Raw genomic sequence first — 22,209 nt, 5'->3', positions numbered from 1 at the left:
CAGGCTGCCTCATAACCGTGTGCTGTGCACATGTGCTTCCCTGAGCACACGTTGTTGTGAGATTTTCTTTTGTCTTCTTTTCCCTTCTACCTGCAACCCAGCGAGCTGCAAGGTTTTGGTTCAGCCGCCAAGTGCTTGCTTTTCATGGGAAAGGTGTTTGTGCAGAGCGTAGCTGGGAGCCCTCCTAGCAGGGGCTGGGGCTGCCCAGGACAACCAGCAGCTGGGCTGTGGCTCTTCAAACCTTATTCTACTTCAGTAGTATTTCTTTAAAGAGATTGTTAAAGAAAGAGGGATGCCTTCAGTAAAATGGGATTTGCTTTAAGGCTGGACATGGAACAGGAAGGATCAATGCAAACCCGTAAGTGCCCCCAGCCAGGAGCTGACGGGACCTTCTCATCATCACTCCCATCAAAAAAGGCTGCCCTCCCGTACCATCACATCCCAAAATGCCATCCAACGTCCACATCACACATCCACTGGGTAAGGACCCTCTTTTTCTGGCAAGGAAAGGGCAACCCAAAGACAGAATGCAGCATGCGCCAGGATGCTTAGTTGTGTTATGAGCTTTTATTTAAAAAGCACATTTATACAGCAATAATTTCGCAGATACAAACTTCAATTTTGTATTCTACAAAAGTCTTTGAATATTCTTCTCTTTACAAAATGGAACATTACAAAAATACAGACAATTTAATATGTTTTTTTTATACAAATGTCTCTAATTGTAGTTATTTTCATTAAAATATTACTACCACAGAACTACAATATTTTAGTCGACTATAAAAAAATTAATTCAATGCTTTTTTAAGCAGCAAAATGTAAATAACACAGGTCAGGACACAGTTTATAGTCATAGTGGATATATCTAAAATTGTTTCAGAAATAATATTTTACATAGTTAATTTTTAAGGTTTTATACATTATTTATATAATATTTATAATATAAAAAAAAAAAAATCATAGCTTGCTATAAGTTGAAATGATAGGACGGATTCTGTGAGAAGGATGTGCAAATGGCCGTTCTGCATGTTCTGCGGGATCCCTTTGCAAACGCGCTTCGTGGGAGGGCTGCAAACCAAGCACCTGTGGCTTCTGGGCAAAAAAAAAATATAAATTCATCATCACGCCCGAGAGAGGCACAGCTGATTTCCCACCGGAGTGACCCAGCGGAGCACAGGACCTGGTACTGCCATGGCGCACCCCGGGGTGCCCCAGGGACGAGGAGGAAGAGGAGGAGGAGGAGAGGAGGGGATGCACAAACCGACTGACACCCAGGCCGGGACGTGCCGCCCAGCAGCCCGTCCCAAAACTGCAGAAATAAAAGTTTCCCCGGGACTCAGCCCCGGGGTCGTAGTGCGAACGAGTCTTCGGCAGAGCCGCCGCTCCCCTCGCGCAGACCGCCGGCTCCCGCGGGCGGGCGCGCACAAAACCTGCTGGGATGTTTTTTTTTTCCTTTGGGGGGTGGAAGGGGATGGCTGGGAAGTGGCGGATGCTCTGGGGCTCGGGTGGGATGAGCCCTGGCCAGGGAGTGAGCGGGGAGGAAGAAATGTGGCTTCTCTGCACGGAGGAAGGAGCTCTCCGGCCTCACTGCGCGTCTCAGGGCCGCTGGTTAAAGGCGTGTACTGTGAGCAGAGAGAACAGAGACCCTTCGGAGATCTTGGACTGGGCAAGCTTCTCCTAAGTTAAGTCACAGTATGGAAGAGAGGAGGCAAAAATAAAATAGGATCAAAAAGAGAGAAAAGCAACTCTTACAAACCAATCCCAGATCTTGACTCAGTGCTGTTGCTCATACATAGTGCTATACAATTTAGTCGTGAGTTGTTTTTTTTGTTTTCCTCGCAGGCATCGGAAATCTTCGTAGTCAGAAAAAAAAAATCTAGGATGGCCAGCTTTCCAAAAAAAATCTCTTAGTGTTCATTGGGCTAGGAACAATTTGGCGTTCACTACAACATGAACACTCAAACCAATTGCACATCCAGAACTCCGGCACCTCTCTTTGTTTGTTCGGCTTTTTGTGTTGTGTGGGTTTTTGTTCGTATTTTTTTCTTTTCTTTCTCATTGTCGCCTTTGCCTTAGTTGACCACCACCCCTTTCATCCAAATGTCGCAAGTTGAAAAGACCACAGAGTAAGACTTTACTGGTCGGGCAAGAAAGTCTCTCCCTACATTCTACTGTCTGATGAGATTTGAGAGCAGCAGGTAGTTGCTGTCAGCAGTCACTTTTTTTTTGCAAAAAAAAAAAAAAAAAGTTTAAAATACAACACCCATCTGATTGCTCGAAGTTCTACACCATGTTGTGATGGTTATTCCTCTCAATGATGTCCACAGGTGAAAGGATCTCCTTCCGGATGGGAGGTGGAGGCAGGCAAGTCTTTGTCTTGGGCTTGAAGAGATCTGAGACGTAAAACACCTGTAGGAATAAGCGGGAAAGGCAAACTTAGTCACACTGGGCGATGCTTTATTCAGAAAGTTGTTTTACAGAACATATACACATCTTTAAGCTGCAAAAATAGTACTTTTTGTAAGCCTGCCTGTAACAGCTGTGAAATCCCAAGTGCCTGCTACCACCTTTCTGTACAGCAGGGAAAAAGGCTCAGACCTCACAAAACTGCAAAAACATGAGAGGACAACTTAATTTCTCACTGCGTAATCACCGAGTGCAACACCGAGACCTCTGCTGAACCGGTTGAAAAGCCAGGAAACAGATCCACGGCCTGCACTCCAATAAAATAACAAAGGTCTCCAAAGGGCTGGCCTGACTCATCCTGAGTGGTTTCAGGGATGGAGTTGGTGTGAAACAATTCATTGAGCCAGACATCAGGTAGGCAATTAAAAGCCTTCAAGTCAAAGCTGTGTTAAAAGCTATCGGCAGTGAGTCAGTGGTGAGTGATGCTCCTCACGCCCAACCAAGGCACCAGTACAGAGCTGGGGTCTGGTGGAAGGTTAAGGAGAGGAGGCACTATTCCTGACTCCTTCTTCCTAAATATGCCGTGATGTAACCCCTCTCCCGGATGTGAAAAAGCCAGAGCCTGGCAATTTCGGAAGGCAGCAACACAATAAGAAACAAAGTGCTGGGAGGAAACTTCCACATCCTCCTTTGGCAGCGGCAGCACGAAGCTTATCAGTCCTCCAGGACTGGGGCACTTTCACCCTTGCCAAACCTCAGCCCCGTGCCAGAAGGGAAAAGAGTCAGCACAGATCCTCTGGATGGAGCAAGAAGTGGCAAGGATTCATCATTTTGTCACCTGGTGCCACAGCCACAAACTTCTGTCCTGCCACCAACTGCCTCTGTCAGCCCCAATTTGAGAGCTTATCTCAGAAATCCTTAGACCCCAATAATCTGGACTAAAGCCATGGGTTTGCTGAGCTGAAATCCCAGAATGAGCAGCACACGGCTGACGGAATCAGCAGTACATTTGTCTTCTCTCCCACACTACTCAAATGCAACATTTAAGCACCCAGATAAATAAGAGTAAAAAAAAAATTCCAAGGTGCTTAAAGTAATAATTTTAGATTACAACTTCCAGGCTGGGTACCACAGGGGGAAAGCAAAGGTCTGGCCTACCTGCATCTCCACATTTTCTAACTACCCAGAGCCTTGTGCAGCAGGTCAAGCTGTCCTTGGAAATAACTTTTTCAGGCCCCTATCAGCACAGCAGATAAGGTTCAAGCTGGACGGGCAGCGAAGCTGCTGTAAGCAGCAATTTACTCCTACAGCTGTAACCAAGGATGAAGGAACCTGAGCTGGTGTTGCTTTGTGGAAAAGCTGAGAAGGAGCTGATGTACAAACAGTTCTTTTCTTGATGTATGTGCTGGTGTCTGGCTGTTTGGTTGTACAACAGAGTCGATAAAGCTGTTTACAGGGCATCCAAGTGGCAGCATTTGTATGTTTGGGTAAATAACAGGATGCTCCCAAGGATCACAGGCTGGAGTCTGGCCTCCTGCTGCAGCATCCCAGTGTAAAACCACGTTGAACCACTCTGGCACTGGCTCTCTTTTGGGTTGTTAATAACTGTAAACCCCCCATTTGTCTGGTTTGGTGTGTTTCTGGTGCCACCTTGCTCATTTGTCCACCTCTGAGAGCTGGATTCAATCAAAAAGGTGTCCAACTTCTGCACCAAGATAGCCATGACAAATCAATTTATGGGAGGAGATTGCTGAGAGCAAGAAGCATCTGGGGATTACTTTGAGTCTGGTCCTTATTTTTGACAGGAATGAGTTACGGTGGAGAGTCATCCTGGGTATTTTGCTTTTACTGTGCTGCTTTTCAGGGTTTCATTCTGAGACCGGTTAAGAGGTTTCAGTTCTTTTTAAACTGTAATTCACTTTAACATGGCTGGAGGTTATATAAACATTTATAGGAATCATGAAACGTGATCTTTGGGGGTTAAAAGCGTGTTAAATCCTTCTAATGCTCGAACTGTTTAACACAAAAAAAGGACTAATAAACGTGCTAAGTTTTTCACTTGGATTAGCTCCATTTCCTGTAGAAGGTGCTCTCCACCCATAAAGAAAACTTGATGGGAGAAGACTGAGAGCATTTTAAGCCAATATCTCACATTCCCACTTGACAATTCCTATCACTTTTCATCCTACATGAAGCAATTTTTAATCATATACAGAGGGAGGTTAAAACAACTCCTCTGAGCTAACCAGAGCAACACTGGGAGCTTGTCCTTCTGACATCTCCCCTTCTCCCTCTCCCTCAGATGAGACATAAACCACACAACACACAGCAAGCTGCCTGCAAGGCGCATAGAAACAATTTCTACATGAGAAATTCTCGTTGTATTTCACCCTGGGTCCAAGCCTGAATGTTTCATCAGCTGGAAGTGCTTGACATTAATGTCTTCTGCTTGTTATTTCAGGCACTGGAAGACAAACGTGTCTGCTGCAGCACGACCTGGGTTTAAGCTCAGGCAACCTTCGGAGATGAAATCCACGATTGGTTTCCACTGAAAATTACGGCCTGATAACTGTGGTGTTTTTACAGCCCTTGACTATCACCAGGGTGGACCCTGAAGGCTTTGCTGGGGGAAGGGGTGGCTGGGAGCACCCAGGGTCTGAGGTGATGAGTTTCCAGGTCCCTCCCTCTGTTTCAGAGCAGCTTGTGGAGGAGAGGTGGGCGAGAACCCCCAGGACACACCAGGAATTTCAGCAAGAAGCTGCTAAACTGCTCCTTCAGCACAAACTCCGGGGTGTTTTGGGATGACTCTTCCTCTTGTCCCTTGCTGCCACCTCCCAAAGCGGAGGAAAGTCTGCCAGGCCCTACTAGGCAAAGACTCCCACCAGCAAAGCCAGGTTCTGGAACAGTACACTGCTGATTCTCTGCAGGCTGATGGAACGGGACAAGGGCTGGGTTCAAACCCTGAGGTGTTTCGGGTTACTGAACCATTCCTGCAAAGCATTTGGACACAACTGCCTCTTCTACCAGCGGGCTGGGACAGCAGCTCAGGCTGCCCCTGGCTGAGCATGCCTGGGAAACTCCAGGCAGCTGCTTCCTATGAAACAGGAAAACTATCCCAGCCCTGCCACAGCCTCCCCTTCCCAGCACAGCTTCCAGCTGCCCAAGGGCTGGGAGGGGACAGCCAGGCCTGCTGCTCATCCGGACACCCATCCCAAGCATCCGGAGAGCTATTGTCCTTCTGGAACCGCTGCTGGGATCCAGGGAAGGACTGAGTGATCCCCACTCCCCTTCCCCACGGCTGTTATCCCACTTCCCAGCATGAACACACACAGTTCTCCCACCTCCCCCCGGGATCTGCCAGCCCTGCATGGGGCGTGGGCACCAGGCAATGGCAAAAGCCAGCAGCTACTGCTCACAGAGTTAATAATGCTCCATAAAAGCTTCCCAACAATGACATTTTTGTTTTGGCTTTGGAACATCATCGACGAGTGGGAAGTACATAAATAACCTATTTTCTCTCCCTGCAAAATGTAATATCGGTGAACTTAACTCCTTGTTCCCAAGGCTGGTTTACTTTTAGAACAGTTAAAAAAAAAAACAAACAAAAAACACACACACAGATTTAAAAAAAAAAAACCTATAAAAAGTGGTGAGCTGTAAAAATCTTGATTTCAGGAGTTCACAGACACAGAAAGCAACACAGCTCCCAGCTCCTCTATCTGAGGCAGCTGCCTGACCTGGTGCCCTCCATCCTGCCAACTTAAAACATCCTCATGCGTCACTCCGAGTCACAGGGCTGTGCAACCCGGTCACCCTTTGGAGAGCAAGTGGCACCAGAAGCAGCCCAGCAGCTGAAGAGAGGTGGGCACAGCTTTTGTTGGGTGCTTTCTCAGGAGCCTTTTTGCTCCGTGAAAATCCGCCAGCCATCAGCCAGCCTCGTCTCATCGGCTGACACCACTTTTTGGATGGATTGTGCGCCAATGAGCCATAATCCCAAGCACCCCAGACTCTGCTCAGCTCCAGGACTGGAAAACCTTGCTAACGAGCCTTACTGAGAACAGCTGGAGAAGCCAAAGCCACTGGTGGAGAGGGAAACACCCTCCCTTGACTGAATATCTTTCCAGTGCCCCAAGCTGCCTGGACCAAACCTTTGGAGCACATCCCCCTGCTGGAACAGGGAATCACCCCAGCTGAACTGGCAGGTTTCAAAGGCTCTGCTGTTCCCACAGCACCTCCCCAGAACCTCTCCCAGCCCCGTTTTCCACACTCACCACGCAGTAAGCCACCAGGGCTCCCTGTGCAAAGCCTGCCAGCACGTCGGAGGGGTGGTGCTTGTGGTCGGACACGCGGGACAGCCCGGTGTAAAACGCCATCATGATGAGGGTGAACTGCAGCAGGGGACGCAGCAGGCGGGCTCCTTTCCACGTGAATCTGGCCTGCAGATAAAACTGTGGGAAAAGAGAGGGAAACAGACAAAAAAAAGGTTGCGTTAATTCGCCCGAATTTGCCCAAAATGCAGCAGGCAGCTGCTCTGTGGGGGTGGCTGTGGGGCATCCACGGCCCTGTGGCTCAGGGAGGGGGAGTTGACAAAAAGGATGCTCCTTGCACCTGTGAGGCCTCTGGATTCTGGGAGGGATGTGTTGTATGGATTCATTTAATCACTCAAAATCTGTCCATAAGAGCACACAACAGCTTAAGGAGGGTGTGTCAAAATTGGAATTTGTAATGGGATTTGGATAGATAGACTATTAGAGAGATGGAACTTAACATCATGGGTGGAAGAGCTTTTAAGAATGAGTCTATACATACTAGTCATCATCACAGTTGTGCTGATAATGATGCCTTGTTTACTCCAATGCATTCAACAAATGATTAATAAAGCGATTAAGGGAGGCTTCAGGGCTCAAAGGAGAGGGGGGAGATGTTGGGGTACAAATCCCCCTGGGGCCCATTCATACAGGCCCAGGAGTGCCCAGAGATGTTCTGGATTTTTAACCCATGGAGGGGATGAGGACAGAGGTGGATGGGCACAGCCCTTCCCCCGTGAGCCAGGAGCAGGGGATTGGGACCCTCTGCGCCCTTCAGCCTCCACACAACACTGCATCCCAGCAAAGAAATTCCTGCCCAGCTTCATTAATACCTAACAAGAGCAAGGTCCCAAATCTGGAGTATTTAGGACTCATACCATCCCTCAGAGGGAAAGGAAGCACGCTAAACCTTCAGAGCCATCCCGAGAGCCCCCAGACACGGCCACAACCACCGACACCGTACACAATGCCACCCTCCAACACTCCCACCACGTTTCCCACCCCGAGCCCCGGGGGTTTTCAGGGAAGCAGAGAGCAGCCGCCCCACTACCCGGCCTGGGAATTCCCTCCCTGGGTGGGAATGGCAGGCAAAGCCCCGGCTCGGCCCGAGAAGACGGCGCTGGGGTGATGTCAAGCAGACATTGTAGCCCTGCCGTGACTATCTCGGGCCCGTTTCCGCTGCGGCTGCCGGGCACGGCCGGTTCCTGTGGGAACCGGGAAGCTGGGCGGGAAGAGAGGGCAGGAAAGCAGCAACTCCTGCCGTGGATGAGCGCGGGGAGGAAGGCTGAGGGAAGGGAGGGACACCACGGCGGCCTCCAGGCTCAGGGAGCGGAGAGGCTCAAAGGGTGTGAAAGTGAGCGGCAAAAGCCGCTCGGCTCCTGCAGCTCTGCCCTGCCTGTCCCTAAAGGAAGCACTGGAGTCAGACACTTCAAGGGGTCCTTCAAGGGGCTCTGCTGCATCAGAGGGCTGCAAAGGGGTTTTAGCCCCCGTTTATGATCCCTTTTACACACCCAGAGCAGTTTGCACCGCCTTGATGCGAAAGGGAATGAAGCTGTCACTGGGTTCCCTGAGACGGCAAATAACTTAATGACAACATAAAAGCATAAAATTTCCTGTAAAAGCAGAACTAAATAGGAAGGGGGAATAATTCCCTCCCCCGCTAAGCATCATTTTGGCCAATTTAGTATGTTTGGCTGCTGTGTAAACACTGTATCTACCCCTTTCTGGAAGGAACACACACCGGGCTCTTCAGCAGAAACGTAACATCCCATTATCTGAATGGAGCAGATGCTCCAAATTATCCAGATTGTTAGCCAATTAACATGGAAGGGAGCAGCACCAAACAGCTCGGTGCTGGCTAATGCACATAGTGATTCTGGGGAATGTATCTGTAAACCAGCTCTAGCCTGGAAACAGAGTCATGGCCCCATGGAGCACATCCCACACCCCACACCACAGCCCCTTCCACCCCAAACCGTTCCATGATGCTATTTTCATGTTCAAGAGCCTCAGCTCAGCCCAGGTGGCAGTGCAAAACTCAGTGTGGTGGTGCTGCTGCTGCTGCAGAGCAAAAGTATCTCCAAGTATTATATATTATAAATCATCACTCTCAGTTCTACCAGGAAGATTTGAAACCTGATGTCTTATTTTAATCTTCTGTCTTTGCCCCATCAAATCCCTTAGGAAGGAAATCTGCTGCTGTATAATCTGACATTTGCCACTTTCGCACAGTCTGGACATCTTCTCAAATCTTTTCATCCCACAAGCCCGGACTAAAAAAGTCTTCTTTTTTAATTGGTGCAAAGCATCAATTAAAAATTAGCAATTAAAAGCCAACAGCAAGTTTGAAGACACAATGAAGTAGGCGCTTCTGGGGCTGAACTGTGCCCCTCACGTGCAATCTTTAGCCCTGGAAAAGGAGTAAAAAGCAGTGTGGCACCATATGGGGTGTGCTGGGTGTGCCCCAAGTCCCCAGCACCCAGCTCACACCCACACCTGTGTATCTTGGAGGACTGAAACCCACCTGAACAGGTGCCCCTCAGAGACTGCAGCACCAGTGTGAGGATCTCAACTGAGTTCCTTTTGCTGCCACAATAAAGGTGATGGAAAAATTGCTCTTTATTCCCCATTCATAAGGACAAAAAAGAGGATAAAAGCACTCCACAGGCATTTTATGAACGTGCAGTGTTACAAAAGCTGCTCAAAAACCACCAGGAATCCCTAAATACTTTCAAGGTAAGACTCAGGGAGCTCCAAACTTTGCCTCTGCCCTCAGTATGAAAGAAAAACCCAGTTAATATGACAAGGTCAAAAAGTCAAAGTAGAATCTAGGGGCTGAAAGGATCAGAATTTCCCTAAAGCAGGAATTAGTGCTATTACCAAGAAATGGGAAGTTCCTGGAAATTTATCTGAAAATCTGCTTATGAAGGTGTTTATGCTGTTTTGGTGTTTGTTTTTTGCTCCTAGGAGCAAATCTGAAATGCTGCCTGCTACAGACTGACAGATTTGGGTGGGAATGTGGAGCTGGAATGGAGCCCTTCCCGGGAGGGGGTGGAAGAGCAAGACCACAGCCAGGGTTATTTCCACCACAGATCATCACAGGGCAGAGAAAACCAGGAGCACCAACAGGAGCAAGGGTGGGTGAATCGGGATCACAGAGTGGGAGTTGTTTGGAGTTCCCGTCCGCTGTCTCCTGGCAGAGGCTGAGTTACCACAAAGCAGATGGCTCGAGGGACTCTTCCTGTGCCAGGGGACTTCCACAGTGCTGGTGGGGACAGCCCACAGCCACACACAGCCTCTGAGCAAACCCAGGAGGAGCTGGCAGGGGACACAGGCTCAGGGCATCACCTCCAGCCTCCCGGAGCTTTCTGCTCTCCAGAAATCCCGTCCCCTTCACACTCTCCCTGCCGCAGGGCTGGACTCCACCAACCACGGCCCTTAGTCACACCTAAAGTTTCCTTCTGGGAAACAGCCGGGCTTGTTCCTGGCTGCCTGACCCCAAGTGAACTCCTTCTGCAGCCCCATCTGCAAGCAGAGTGGTACCCAAAGCGCTACAGACCTCTCCAGCCCGAACTCATCCCAGTGTAATGTACTGCTCTGGCTGGGCAAAGCCAGCTGGAGGCTGGGGAATGCAGAACATGGCTTTTCTGACCAAGCTGGCCAGAAGGGAAGGACAGGATATAGGCAAAGACCTCTCAGCAAGTGCTGTTTGCTGTTCCCCTGCCTTTGCTGAGTGCACAGCACCCTCTCACCCCATCAGAAATACCCCCATCAGCTCAGCAGCTCAGTTCACAGCTCAGCCTTGATGAAATTCCATTTTATTCTCTTCCTTAGATCACCACTAAACTCACCTCCAAGCCCACAACCACCACAGAGGTTCCTTCACAAGGGCACATCACTGCTCAGCTGTACCAGGGCACCTTCTCCACCCTTCAGCAAGGAGCTCCAGGGAGAAGCCTCATGCTTCCCCTGACACATAAACCCAGCACCATCTCTCATTTTCCACCTACATCAGTAGAACACACCACAACCCATCCTGAAGCCTTCTGCCTCACCCATTGGCACATATTAAATACACAAGTTTTGCTTGCATTTTATCCAGAATCAGCCAACCTTGCTGAGGGATATTAATTCAGCTTTTCTGGTATTTAAATTTAGCTTTTCCCTTTGTGTGATTTCAGGCAACTTCATGCTGTGAATAAACCAGCGTTAAGGTCTCACAAGCTCGAGGGGAGTGGGAAGCATCCACTGCTCCCTGCAAAGACTCCCCCACATCCACAGAAACAAAACAGAGGTGTGGGTCAGCTCCAGAGGGCTGCATGGAATAAGCTCTTTCCATACCTCCTCTTTCCTCAGCCTGCTATAAATACGTATTACAGCTCGCTCAGCCAAGGAGTAACAAAGCAAGGAAAATTAGGACAAAGACGATTACCCAAGAGTTATTTCCCCTTTAATTTTTTTTATACAAAGGCCTGATGTTAATTGAGTATTCCTGGTGACAAGAAGGCTGCGAGAAACTTAGCTCTGAAGTGTCAGCATTTGTAGCTAAATCCCAGGGGATTTTATTGTGCTGCAAGTGCCTTTCCCTGGGGCTTTTCCCTCAAAGCTCTCCAGGGCTTGGCATCCACCAGTGTTTTCCTACTAAGAACCCATGGACAGCACAGGGCTCTGCTGCCGTGCCAGGAATTGGGGAAGCTGTGGTCACTCATCCACTGCCCACCAAATATCTGGATAAATCCAGCCCCAAGCTGCAGGCAAAGCCCGGTGGGGTGCGTGGGAATCCACGGATCTTTTAATAGACTGACTGGAATTTTCTGGCACCCGTCTCCACCAGGTGAAACAAACTTGAAAACATTTTAATTCAGAATGGGCTCCGAGAGCGAAGCCAGGGAACGTCAGGAAAGACGGGAAGTGACTTATCCTTGAAATATGAAGTATTGTTCCATCAGGAACACGCTCGGGACGCGGCCGATCCGCCAGACCTCTGCAGGACACGCTCAGCCCCATGGACACCTCCACTCTGCAGGAGCTCCTGGCACACTCCTGCCATCCAAAGTGTAGGCAGCAACCTGCTGCAGCACAGCCTTCACTTCCCAGGAACAGGGGAGCACCTGTGTTGTCTTGATTGGGATGATTCCCTGATTAAATCCACTGAACACACCTCCTGCAGGCACTGGCACGGTGGATGCCACATTTCTAACCTGGCTTTCAAAACCCCAACGCATTCACTGAGGCGAGCGAAACAGAGGGGTTTATCTTGCATCAAATAAAATCCCTCTGGCTTACTATGATCTCTTTTTTCTTGCAATTATTTTTTGATATTGTCAGCCTCTCCAATATGTCAGATTTTCTGCCTCCCTTTTTCCATGAGTTTTCTCTGTCAGGCTCTGGCAGTGACCAGGGAGTGATGGAGAGCAGGGTGCTGACAGCCAAGCTGGAATCACAGAATCATTTAGGTGGAAGAGAGCCTTAAGCTTGTTGCCTCACCTGGCTTGTCTCAAGCTGCCTTTTTCTCCCTTTCATTTATCACCAAATACTTGATGTAGTTTTTCCTGACTTCTTAAGGCACAAGGGAACTGGACAGCTGGTCAGACAGAGTCTGCTGCCAGCCATATCACAGTTTTGGGACAAGGCAAAAATCAAAAATAAAGTAATTTTGAAGGGATTGTCCCCTCCACAGAGAGGGATAAGTGGAGCAGCCTGTTGTCCTGGATCAGGGGCTGTGGGGCAAAGTCTGGTGAGTGCTGACAGCTCAAGTGCTCCCATATGGGGACAGGGAAGGGCAGTAAAGAGAGACCAGAGGCATCTCTGTGCTCTGAAGCATCACACAGGAGCTAAACACCACTTCTAAAGCCTGTTGCAAAGTTTAGAAGAACATCAGGCAGTGGCCACTGGTGCAAAGCAGCAATGGAAAATGAACCACACAGATTTTCTGTGCATCCTCTGCAGTTTTGGGGTCTCTGCCAGCATCCCCCCTAGCTCTGTATTCCCATTTGTTTCTCACCTGCTCCACAAGAGCTGGATTTTCAGAAAAACACATGAAAAAAAGAAAGACTGCCCAGCATCCTGCAGAAAATGAGTCAAGCCCTGGTAGAAAAACCATCACCATCTTAACAGGGACTGGCTGTTCCCATATGCTGGGCTTGAAAATACCTCAGGGCTGACTTTTCTGACTGCCCACAGACCTCCCCAGAAATAAATGACTGCCCGTGTGAGCAGTCCAAACTCAGCTCAGAAAGTTTTACGATGGGCTGAGCCTCCTGTGAAGCATCACTGAGGCAGCTCTCCATCGTAACACAGCTGGGAGGAAACGGCCGAAGCGTTCGCTGAAGAAATTCAAAAGTTTTCCAAGAACAAAATAAGAGGGAAAACAAAGAAAGAATTTAATATGCCGCCCACAACTGCCTGGAAAGCTCAGTGATTCAGTTACTGGAGTTGCTCACAGGGAGGGGGATCCAAGGCTGAAAAGGCAGGAGGGAGCAGTGGTCCTTATCTTTCCAGAGGGTGAGGGATGGGGGAGAGCACTGCTCATAGATAAAAGCTCATGTTTCGTGTTTTTATCAGCTCTGTGCTGTTCCTCTGCTCGCAAGCCCGATACTACCAGGGATGGAGGAGGAGCACAAATCTTAAAAGCAACACAAAGCTTGCTATTTTTTAAATGAAATAAATAGCTTATAAAAAAGGAAAACCAGACACAAATCCCTCTGAGCAGCCCCCCAGAAGGGTATGAGTGTGTGTCCAGCCCATGTGGGCAGCGCTGCCTCCCGCAGTCCCGGCAGGAAGCACCTTGGCAGCCACCCCGGCCCCAGCCCCAGCCCCGGCGCAGGAAGGGCAGAGCCATTCCTCACTGACAAAGGAAAACCAGTCAAAACCCAGCCCTCCCCTCCGGAACCAGGCGGGCAGAGGCTGCTCCACCTGCTCCTCTGGCACATTTCGGAACCAGGCATCACCTCCTGACATGGCCACGGCAGCACATCCTCCCTCTCCATCCATGGAACGCTTCGGCTCGCCCCAAACTCTCCTCAGTGGAAGCCACAACGTGGGGCGAATAAGAATTGCGCAGGTCGTCCACAAATTTAGCAGGATTTGGATTTAATTGCCACCTTCGCCACATCCCAAAGCTGCACACACAGCTCATCTATCATCAGCTATCACCAGGAGTCCCTGTCCTAAATAACACCACAGAAGCTGAGGGTGGATCTTCCCACCAACAGCTCAGACTCTTCCTTTTCAACCAACTTCCCATGTCCAACGCTCATGCTGCCATGGAATGTGGGACAGGGGATCAATCAGCTCAGTGAGGTCACTTACCACCAAATACAGCATGGTGTACAGGGAGAAGGACGCGTGCCCAGAGAAGAAGGACTTCCTGCAAAACAAAGCAGCTGCTCAGAACCAGCCAGTACAATCCTCAATATTGCAATTTTCCCTGTTAATACGGTGACTTGCCTGTGGCATCTGAGGGTGCCAGACCAGAGGGACTCACAACCCCCAGTTCTCTGGGTTATAAATCCCCTGTTATCCGCCCTGCTTGCTGCTGAGGCAGAAAGCGAACGGATGGACAGGATGCTCGCATTGTTTGTCCCTTCCTGGCCTGCTCATGGGGCAGCAGTTTTTTCCAGGATAGCCCAATAACTCATCATCTCGCCTCAAATAACCGGGAAACCCGAAAGAAATGAGGGGAGAGCAACTTTTCCAGTCGCTTCACCGCAGCACGAGGAATGTGCCCTTGGAAAAGTCCAAACTGGGCATCTGATGGATCTGACAGAGCTGCAAGGGGAGGCACTGGCAGCCCTGCCTGTGTGGTGGAGCCTCTCCTGAGGAGAAGCTCTGCTCTGCCACACGGGACAGCTCAGCTCACCATGAGCTCAGCTCTGGGGGTGAATTCCCACACAGAGCAGCAGCTCAGGGAAACAATAGTGTAGGAGTAAAGAGAAAGGAAAAGAAATATTATTCAGCTGGGTGCCACACTTCCCAAGGGAAACTGCTGCTCACTGGAAAAAATGTATTTATGGCCTCCGCTGCAAAAGCAGCATTTCATAGAGTCCTAGAATGGTTTGTGCTGCAAGGGACATCCGAGACCAAATCATTCCACACCCCTGCTACGGGTAGGGACAGCTTTCACTGGACCAGGTTGTTTAGATCCCCATCTAAGATGGCCTTAAACTCTACCAGGGATAGGGCATCCACAGCTTCTCTGGGCAATCCGTCCCAGTGCCTCACCACCTTTACAGGGAAGAATTTCACCCTAATATCCAAAAATAATATCCAAACTAACCCCACTCTCAGCTTCTGATTCGAACCCTCTGTCGCTGACAGGGAAACCCGAGACACATTTAACGGCAGCAGCCCTTGGCTTCAGGTGCCACGGGCTCTCACCTGGCTTCCTGCACCCTGCTGTCACTTCCCCTGCAGGTGTAGTTCTGGATGTAAACTCCCTTGGCGCAGTTGATGGTGGAGAAATCCAAGTCACAAACCGCCAGGAAATGCGGCCGCAAGCGCCCGACGGACACTTTGGCAATGTCTGTGAAGGACTGGCTGATGGCGCAGCCGAAAACAAAGCAGCCCACTTGCTTGTAGAGAGCTGCCACGTAGGGGTTCTGGATGAAGGAGCGGGACTTCTCCTTCAGGTAGTGGATGCGGTAGAGCTCTCCCGTTATAATCTGCGAGGGAAGCACAGCAGAGGGGTCAGAGAGCAGGGGAAACGCTGTGCAGAAGCAGGGGTGGGTGTGAGTGCAGGGCTGAGGCAGCCCTGGGAGCTCAAATCAGGAATCTGCTTCTGTGGTGAGGAAGGGGAAGCCATGGCCAACATCCCTCCGTCCTCCCCCTCTTCCCTCCCAATGCTCAGAACGTTGCTTATGGAAAAATCCAAGAAATAAAGGAGAAAAGGGTAGATTTTGGGTTAACATGTTGGCATATCTTTACAAAAGCGAAACAACACCCCAGCATAGTGGGAAAAGAAAATTGACATAAACCAGATAAAGAATTAGTGTGTGTTGGGAAGGAGAGGCCACAGCCACAACCCTCTTATCAAACTGATTTTGGAAGAAAATAAACCCACAGCCTGCTTATCTTCCTCTCTTAAAATTGTTAACACAACAGGGGAAGAAACAGAAAGCCCAAAATTTTTCAGATTCTGGCCCAAAACTTACTGCTAGCACACACAATCCATAACTTTCAAGGCCTCCATAAAGTCCAGCTATTTTGGGGGCATTTCAAGGGGTATTGCTATAACATGGCAGCAGATTATGTTTTCCTTGTGTCAGGGGTGCTGAGGTTTGACAATATCGCCATAAATCACTGTCAGGGAGCACAGGATCCAACTTCTCACACTCATGACTCTAAAAAAGCAGGTTAATGAAAATCAGGCTGCGAAATGAAGTCCAAATGTCTCACCTCTCCCAAAGAGCCAAAGGTTTAAATTGTTCTTCGTCACGCTACACACCTAAATTTTAAGCTCCAGATTTACAGCTTTAGGATTTCATTCATTACTCCAAATGTTTTTATACCTGAGTAATAAATCGAGGCAGAGGTTTTGGATTTTTTTTTTTTTTTTTTTGGATGCCCCCTTGTCTCTGCCTCTCTGTAGTAACGGGGACTGTGCTACGTAAAATTAACTGTCAGGAAAAATGCCTTCATGTTAATCCCTTTCTGGAGCAGCCAGCAATATCCCTCCTGGTGTGGCAGCCTGCCAGCCATAAGCAGGAGACGAGGCTCCCCTGCCTACCTTTTTTAAAAGCTTGGCACAACCTTTGGAAACTAATAAACTGGAAAAGTATGGCAATTAGACTACGAAGAGTTGAAGCTGCATCATTGTTTGAACTCACTCGACCCACGGCTTGGAAAAACAAGGGTTGACCAAAGGCAGCTGAAATTTCAGCTAAGCAGGCTTTATCAAAGAGAGATACAACTGTAATAACAGAAAATAAATGCCAAGCTAGAGCAGGCTCTTCTACCACGCACAGAAATGCTTTGGGCGGCTGCACCACCATTTGGGGTTTACATGTCACAGCTGAGATGTCCTCTTGGAAATCTGGTAGTGACCAAGGCTTGTTTAGGGAGCTGCATCATTTTGCTCCTCACAGTCTCCAAAGACCATGGTTTATCTCCATTCTGAACCACGTTCCAGCACAAGCTGCCAGCCAGGAAATCTACTGGCGTGAAGCCTGCAGAGGGAGGTTGTCCTGGATGGACACAGAGGCTCCTGCACAAGGGCAGGTCCACTCCCAAAAGCCTAAATCCACAAGAAGGGGAGTTCTGAGGCTCAAAACTCATGGCTTTCACAGAGGGAAGAACAGACAAATTAAGGATGATATCTGATACTGAGAGACGTGCCATTACTGCAAACTCACAAACAGATCCATGCAGACCTGAGGCTCTTGGGCTGGGGAAAGGCATGTGACCATTTTAAACAGGGACCAACAAAAGTCTGGGGATTAATATTTTTCTCTCACCGTTGGTGGTCTGGGTAATTGCACACATGTAGCAGACTGTAAATTGGAGCCTTCATTCCCTCACTAAAATGCTGCTGGGTACCCAGGAACCCTCCCCAGTTAGTGAAAGCCATGGATCAACTTAATGAGAAGATAAAAATTGGGTAAACTTGTTTTTTTGGCAGTGCTGTCGCAGATAAAGCAGGATGGTGAAAAACTAATGCAGCACAGATGTGCACAGACTGGAAGGACATCCCGAAAAGAAAACAAGTTTTAAAGATATCAAGCTCTTCTCATGCCTTGCGCTCCTGGCGAGCCATCCACACGGGACGTGTGCCATTCCCAGGTGATGGGCACAATTCCCTGGCACACATATTTTAAAAAGCTGGTCACTAGAGAGAAGCCAGCATCGAACTTTTCTGTCTGTGAATGCCTTTTGCAGACTTTCAGTTGTCAAATCCATTTTATTGTTACTACAAGGTATCACCAGCAATCCAAGCAGCTGTAACTACTTCTAGAGCTTTTCTAGCCACTTGCTTTTGGTGTAACATTCTCTGTGCTAATCACATTGCAGCGTATCACTGTATAACACGTATTCAACTGTAAAACAGCCAGCTAATCCAGGTGTGTGACTTAGATCACCTAGCAAAGTAATTTTATTAGGAATTTTTCATAGCCCTTCAAGACCTATCAAGTGTGGGGACACGGCGCCACAGCAGTGGTACCCCTGCAAGGCTCAGGAAGAGGATTGTCACCTTCCCCTGGCCTTCCAAGGGACCACCAACATCACATCAACCACCTTGCAGCACGAAGAGCAGTCAGGAGAGAGGTGAGAGTGCACAGCCCAGGGGCACGAGCCTCCCCAGTGTCATCTGCATGGAAATTTGCCCCAAGTCAGTAAATACACAGATATTAAAACCAAATGCATATCCTCTCCCATCCTGATGGAGGCAAAGGTCTCGCCTCTGCCGTTTACTTAACAAACTCTCTGGGTGTCCTCAAGCCACTTAAAACATGACCTGGACCTTTTTACCCCAGGCTAGACTGCCTGTGACGCCACGTAGAGAGAGGGTGTGAAATTTTGGCTGCTCCTTCCCAAAAGCCAGCTCCCTGGAAGTCCTCATAACCACTGCCCTGCCTTCCAAAGGCAAATGATGTGAGCGAAAGGAGCGGAGTCAGTGCTCTGCGGATTTGGAAGGAATTCCTATTATGCTACAGTAATTCTGGTATCTGAGTTACATCTGAAAAAAGGAGGTCAGGCTGACTTGAATTTTCCATGCAGGCTGCCATAGCACAGAAATCTGTTGCTTCAGTTCCTCGTTAGCCATTTGTGTCACTCAACAGCAAATAACTGAGCTTTTGAATTTACCTTATTAAGTTACATTTGTTGTGGGCACAGTGAAACCAGGGCAGAAACATCCAATTCTTTGGGGATTTTCCTTCTCTTTTAATTGACCTGCTATTTTGTGGTAGAGAGTTGATGGATCACACAGGCAGCTGATTATGTTTCCAGTTTCTGTTCCAACTCCTGTATTTGCCACTGCCTCATTAGGGATCAGAAGCACACTCTGCATGGAGCTGACGTTCCGATAGCTCCGGCAGTAATGCGAAAATGAGAAGCTTTTTCATTTCTTTTTTATGGCTTTTCCACACTCAGGGGTCATTCACCTGCAGGGTGAAATTCTGCTGTGTTTATAGAATTGGGGGCCTGGCACCTTTCGAGCTTGTTTTGGGGAGGGAGGGGGCAGAGGGACAGGGCAATTCTGGTGACCTGCTTTGCTGAGTGTGTGTATGTGGTCAGGGAATGGTGGAGAGATAAAGGAAATGATGGAGATACTCACATCACAAAGCAGCAGTGCTGAGGATGGGGTGTTACCAAAGCAGGCACTGTACCATCCTAAAATATCCACTGCTCATGACATTCCATCTGTGAGGAAAGCTGAAAGGGGAACAAGTGCCCCTGACCTCTCCGTATCCATCTCTCCCAGCTGAAGGAGCAAGAGGAAGGTGGCACCTCTGGGAAAGCACCTGAGCTGTTCTGGCAGCAGGTGAGAAGGAAAATGTAGGTACTTTTCATCGGGGAATGTCATCTTAGCTGGAGGTGCTTAAGCAACAACCAGGAGACAGCTCTTGTCTTCTGCCCCAGCCCAGGCACACGTGGGCATCAGGAGGATCAGCTCATGGGCTGAGTTCAGCTTTTTGGCTGACTAATAAAGCTCTAGCCATGCAATCATTTCCCAGCACAGCTCTAGAAAAACTGGCAGAAGGAAAATGAAGAGGCATTGGGAAGGTGGGACATTAACTATGTCTTGCAGCGAGGACGCCGGGACTATGCTCCCCATGGAAGGTTTTAATTGTCTTTTAAAAACGGCTGTAATGTGCAATCTCTTAAAAACCTAATGCTAACCTGTTAAATTTTCCAGGCACTGGTTAGCTGAAAAGATGTATCCTTTCTTTGTTTTTTAAACCTTGTAAAATAGGCAAATACCACGAGTTATTTGAATAGGGACAAGCCATGCCAAGTCTTTACTGACACTCAAGTGTTCTTGCCTCTACTCTGAACTCCTACTGGAGGGTGAAAAAGTTCTTGCGAAGCTCACAGACTTGCCCAAACAGCTTTGGGCCTGTTTACAGGCTTCAAGAGTAATCTCATTCCTCTCATTACGAGCTTTCATTTGTAAATGTTTGCAACTCCATGCTTACAAAAGTCAGACAATTGCAGAGGAGATGTGCACCCGGTAGATATCTGGCAGCATTAGCAGGACAAAGGGGTGCCAAAAAAGCCCCTCCTGGGGCAGAGGAGGAGGTTCTGGAGGTGGTACTCACCGCGAGGATGGCGATGAGGATGCCTGCAGCACACAGCACCGCATCGTTGATGGTTTCCACGTTCTTCTGTGGGTACCTGATGCTGTCGTCGTCGCAGTAGAAGCCCCTCTGGTAGGGCTGGATTGTGCTTGTCTCGATGATGAGGAAGGGCAACCCAGCTACAAGGAAAGGGAGACAAAAACCAAACCCATCAGCAACACAGGCAAAAACAAGCAGCTCACAAAAAAGCCCCAAACTCAACTAGAAAACCCCTTGCAAACCACACATCGCCGTTCTTGGTGCTTTTCTTTCCATATCTCTATCTTTCCAAAGCGAATAGCACTGGGATTTGTTTTTCCAAGCTGGCCTTGCAGGGAAAAAGCATCTCCTCTGTTATGGTTATCAGATGTCTGCGCAGCCTGGTTCCAGTTAAGCCCTGTGCGCTGCAAATATTAACTTACAGGAACAGACCCCTGGAGCAATCCCTCTGCAAAAGGCCATGAAAACCAATATGGCACTTTCCTCCAGGGAGGGCCCGATGCTCCTCCGAGTGCGCCGGGCAGAGCAGCCCGAAGCTGTGCAAACAAACACGGCAGGATCGAGTATCCGCAGGGCTCCTCTCCTACCTGGCCAGCCCAGCTTCTCTCCGTCCCCATCACTTCCCTGCCTTTGAAGCCTTCCTTGGCTCACTCCTCTTTGTATTTACAGGGCGTATTGGCAGCTTTCTGCGGGTGTTTGTGCCTGCTAATGCACCAACCATGCGCCTGGAGCAGCTGTGGGACACCCATCCGTGCAAGGAACAGAGCATCCACAAAAGCCGATGAACTCCCATCAGAGCCTGTTCGTCTTCAATCACAATAAAGCCAAGTGAAATCTGGGGTTTAAATACTGTCTGTGAATCCTCTGTGTGGGATTCCTGCGTCTGTCTGTACAGCTTAGCTGGACCTTGGCACCAGGCAGGGGCCAGATCCGCCCAAGAACGTGGGTCAGAACACACAGCATGGAGGGGGCACCCAGAAATCACGGCACGCCCGTAACTCCGTGGTTTTTTAAGTTTTTCAGACAAATACAGCACTGCCTCAAACCTAGAAGGGTGTTTCCCAGCCACAATGTCACCTTGGGCAGGGCACCTTCCTTCCCTTTGCCTCAGTTTCCCCATTCTTCTTTGCTGTTAAGCTCATCATCGAGAGGAGCACTACATCCCCACAAAACCAAGCCCCAAATTCCCTGAAACCCAAGCTCAGAGTAAATCACAAGCCACAAGGTACAGGAAACCCTCCTCCCACTTGCAGAGCGAAACCCAGGTAAGGGGAAAAACAAATGCACAGTGGTTCCAGCTGTCCTTGGGCCAAGACAACAGGTCTCACACCCAGATCCTACAGAAGGCATTAGGGAATAGTTGTCGACCACTAACTTGCTTAAGTATCTGTGGGTTTGTTTACACAGCCAGCAGTCAAAGACATCAGAGGGTTTTTCCTTCTAAAATGAATAAAAATAATAAATAAAAAAATGATGAAGCGCTGTTGGGTCTGACCCAAAGCTGTCCACAGTACATTTGTAGTGAACACCATCTGCTAGATATGAGTAGCAAGGGCACCATCCATGTTGTTCAGAAGCGACAAGAAAATAATGCTCCCCACGTTCTCCACACGAACCACTCTCTGGATTTCACTTTGCGCAATCCACTTTGGCTCCTTTTCCTACATGTTAATGGGTTTGCCTAAGCCAGGATTACTACAGGGTTTTGTTAGTCCTAAGAAAAAACTCCGTCACCTGTGAGCAGGGACAACACATACTGAAGTGAAATTTTCAGGTACTCAATAGTGGTCTAGTCCACTGCTCAGGACCCCTTTTAGATCCTCTCAAAAACTCTGGAAATGGGTTAATTGCAAGTTCTGGGCCCCGAGCTGCGTGGCAAGGCAGGGCAGTTTCCACCACACATGTGAACCAGCAAGGAACAGTTTCAGAACTGCCCACCCAGCTCAGATTTGGTAAATAAAACCGGACATCTCGTGTCAATCCAGCCGATCCTCATTCCACGATTTAACCGTTTTGATGCCCAGCCAGCTCGGCCCCAGAAGCCTGCCTCTGGTGCCAGCAATCCCGTTTTAATGGGCCACTTAAAAATTCCTTAGGTGTCCCGGTGAGGAATGGCAGGGGGAGAAGCGCTAGCTAAGGTCGCTGGGCGCGATCCGGTTTCGCGCGCGCCCGGAGCGGCGGCGCGGGGTTGAACTCGGGGAGCAGACACGCCACGGGTT

The 22,209-nt window shown here is 49.0% G+C and overlaps 1 protein-coding gene across 1 annotated transcript in view; it reads right to left on the bottom strand.

The window, feature by feature from the left end:
• Positions 1-548: 548 nt before the first annotated feature.
• PLPP3 (phospholipid phosphatase 3) overlaps positions 549-22,209 on the bottom strand; it is a 43,925-nt gene continuing 22,264 nt past the window's right edge. The window contains exons 2-6 of the mRNA XM_040072969.2: positions 19,973-20,130; positions 15,093-15,376; positions 14,025-14,082; positions 6,678-6,854; positions 549-2,409 (exon numbers count right to left, since the gene is read on the bottom strand). Of these exons, the coding sequence (XP_039928903.1) occupies positions 2,284-2,409; positions 6,678-6,854; positions 14,025-14,082; positions 15,093-15,376; positions 19,973-20,130 (803 nt within the window). The 3' untranslated portion in view covers positions 549-2,283. The remainder of the gene's footprint in view (positions 2,410-6,677; positions 6,855-14,024; positions 14,083-15,092; positions 15,377-19,972; positions 20,131-22,209) is intronic.

The sequence above is a fragment of the Hirundo rustica genome, chromosome 9 (assembly GCF_015227805.2).
Source record: "Hirundo rustica isolate bHirRus1 chromosome 9, bHirRus1.pri.v3, whole genome shotgun sequence".
In the NCBI taxonomy this organism is placed as follows: domain Eukaryota; kingdom Metazoa; phylum Chordata; class Aves; order Passeriformes; family Hirundinidae; genus Hirundo; species Hirundo rustica.
Note: the sequence above shows the minus strand (reverse complement) of the source record. Positions and strands in the feature narration are given on the sequence as shown.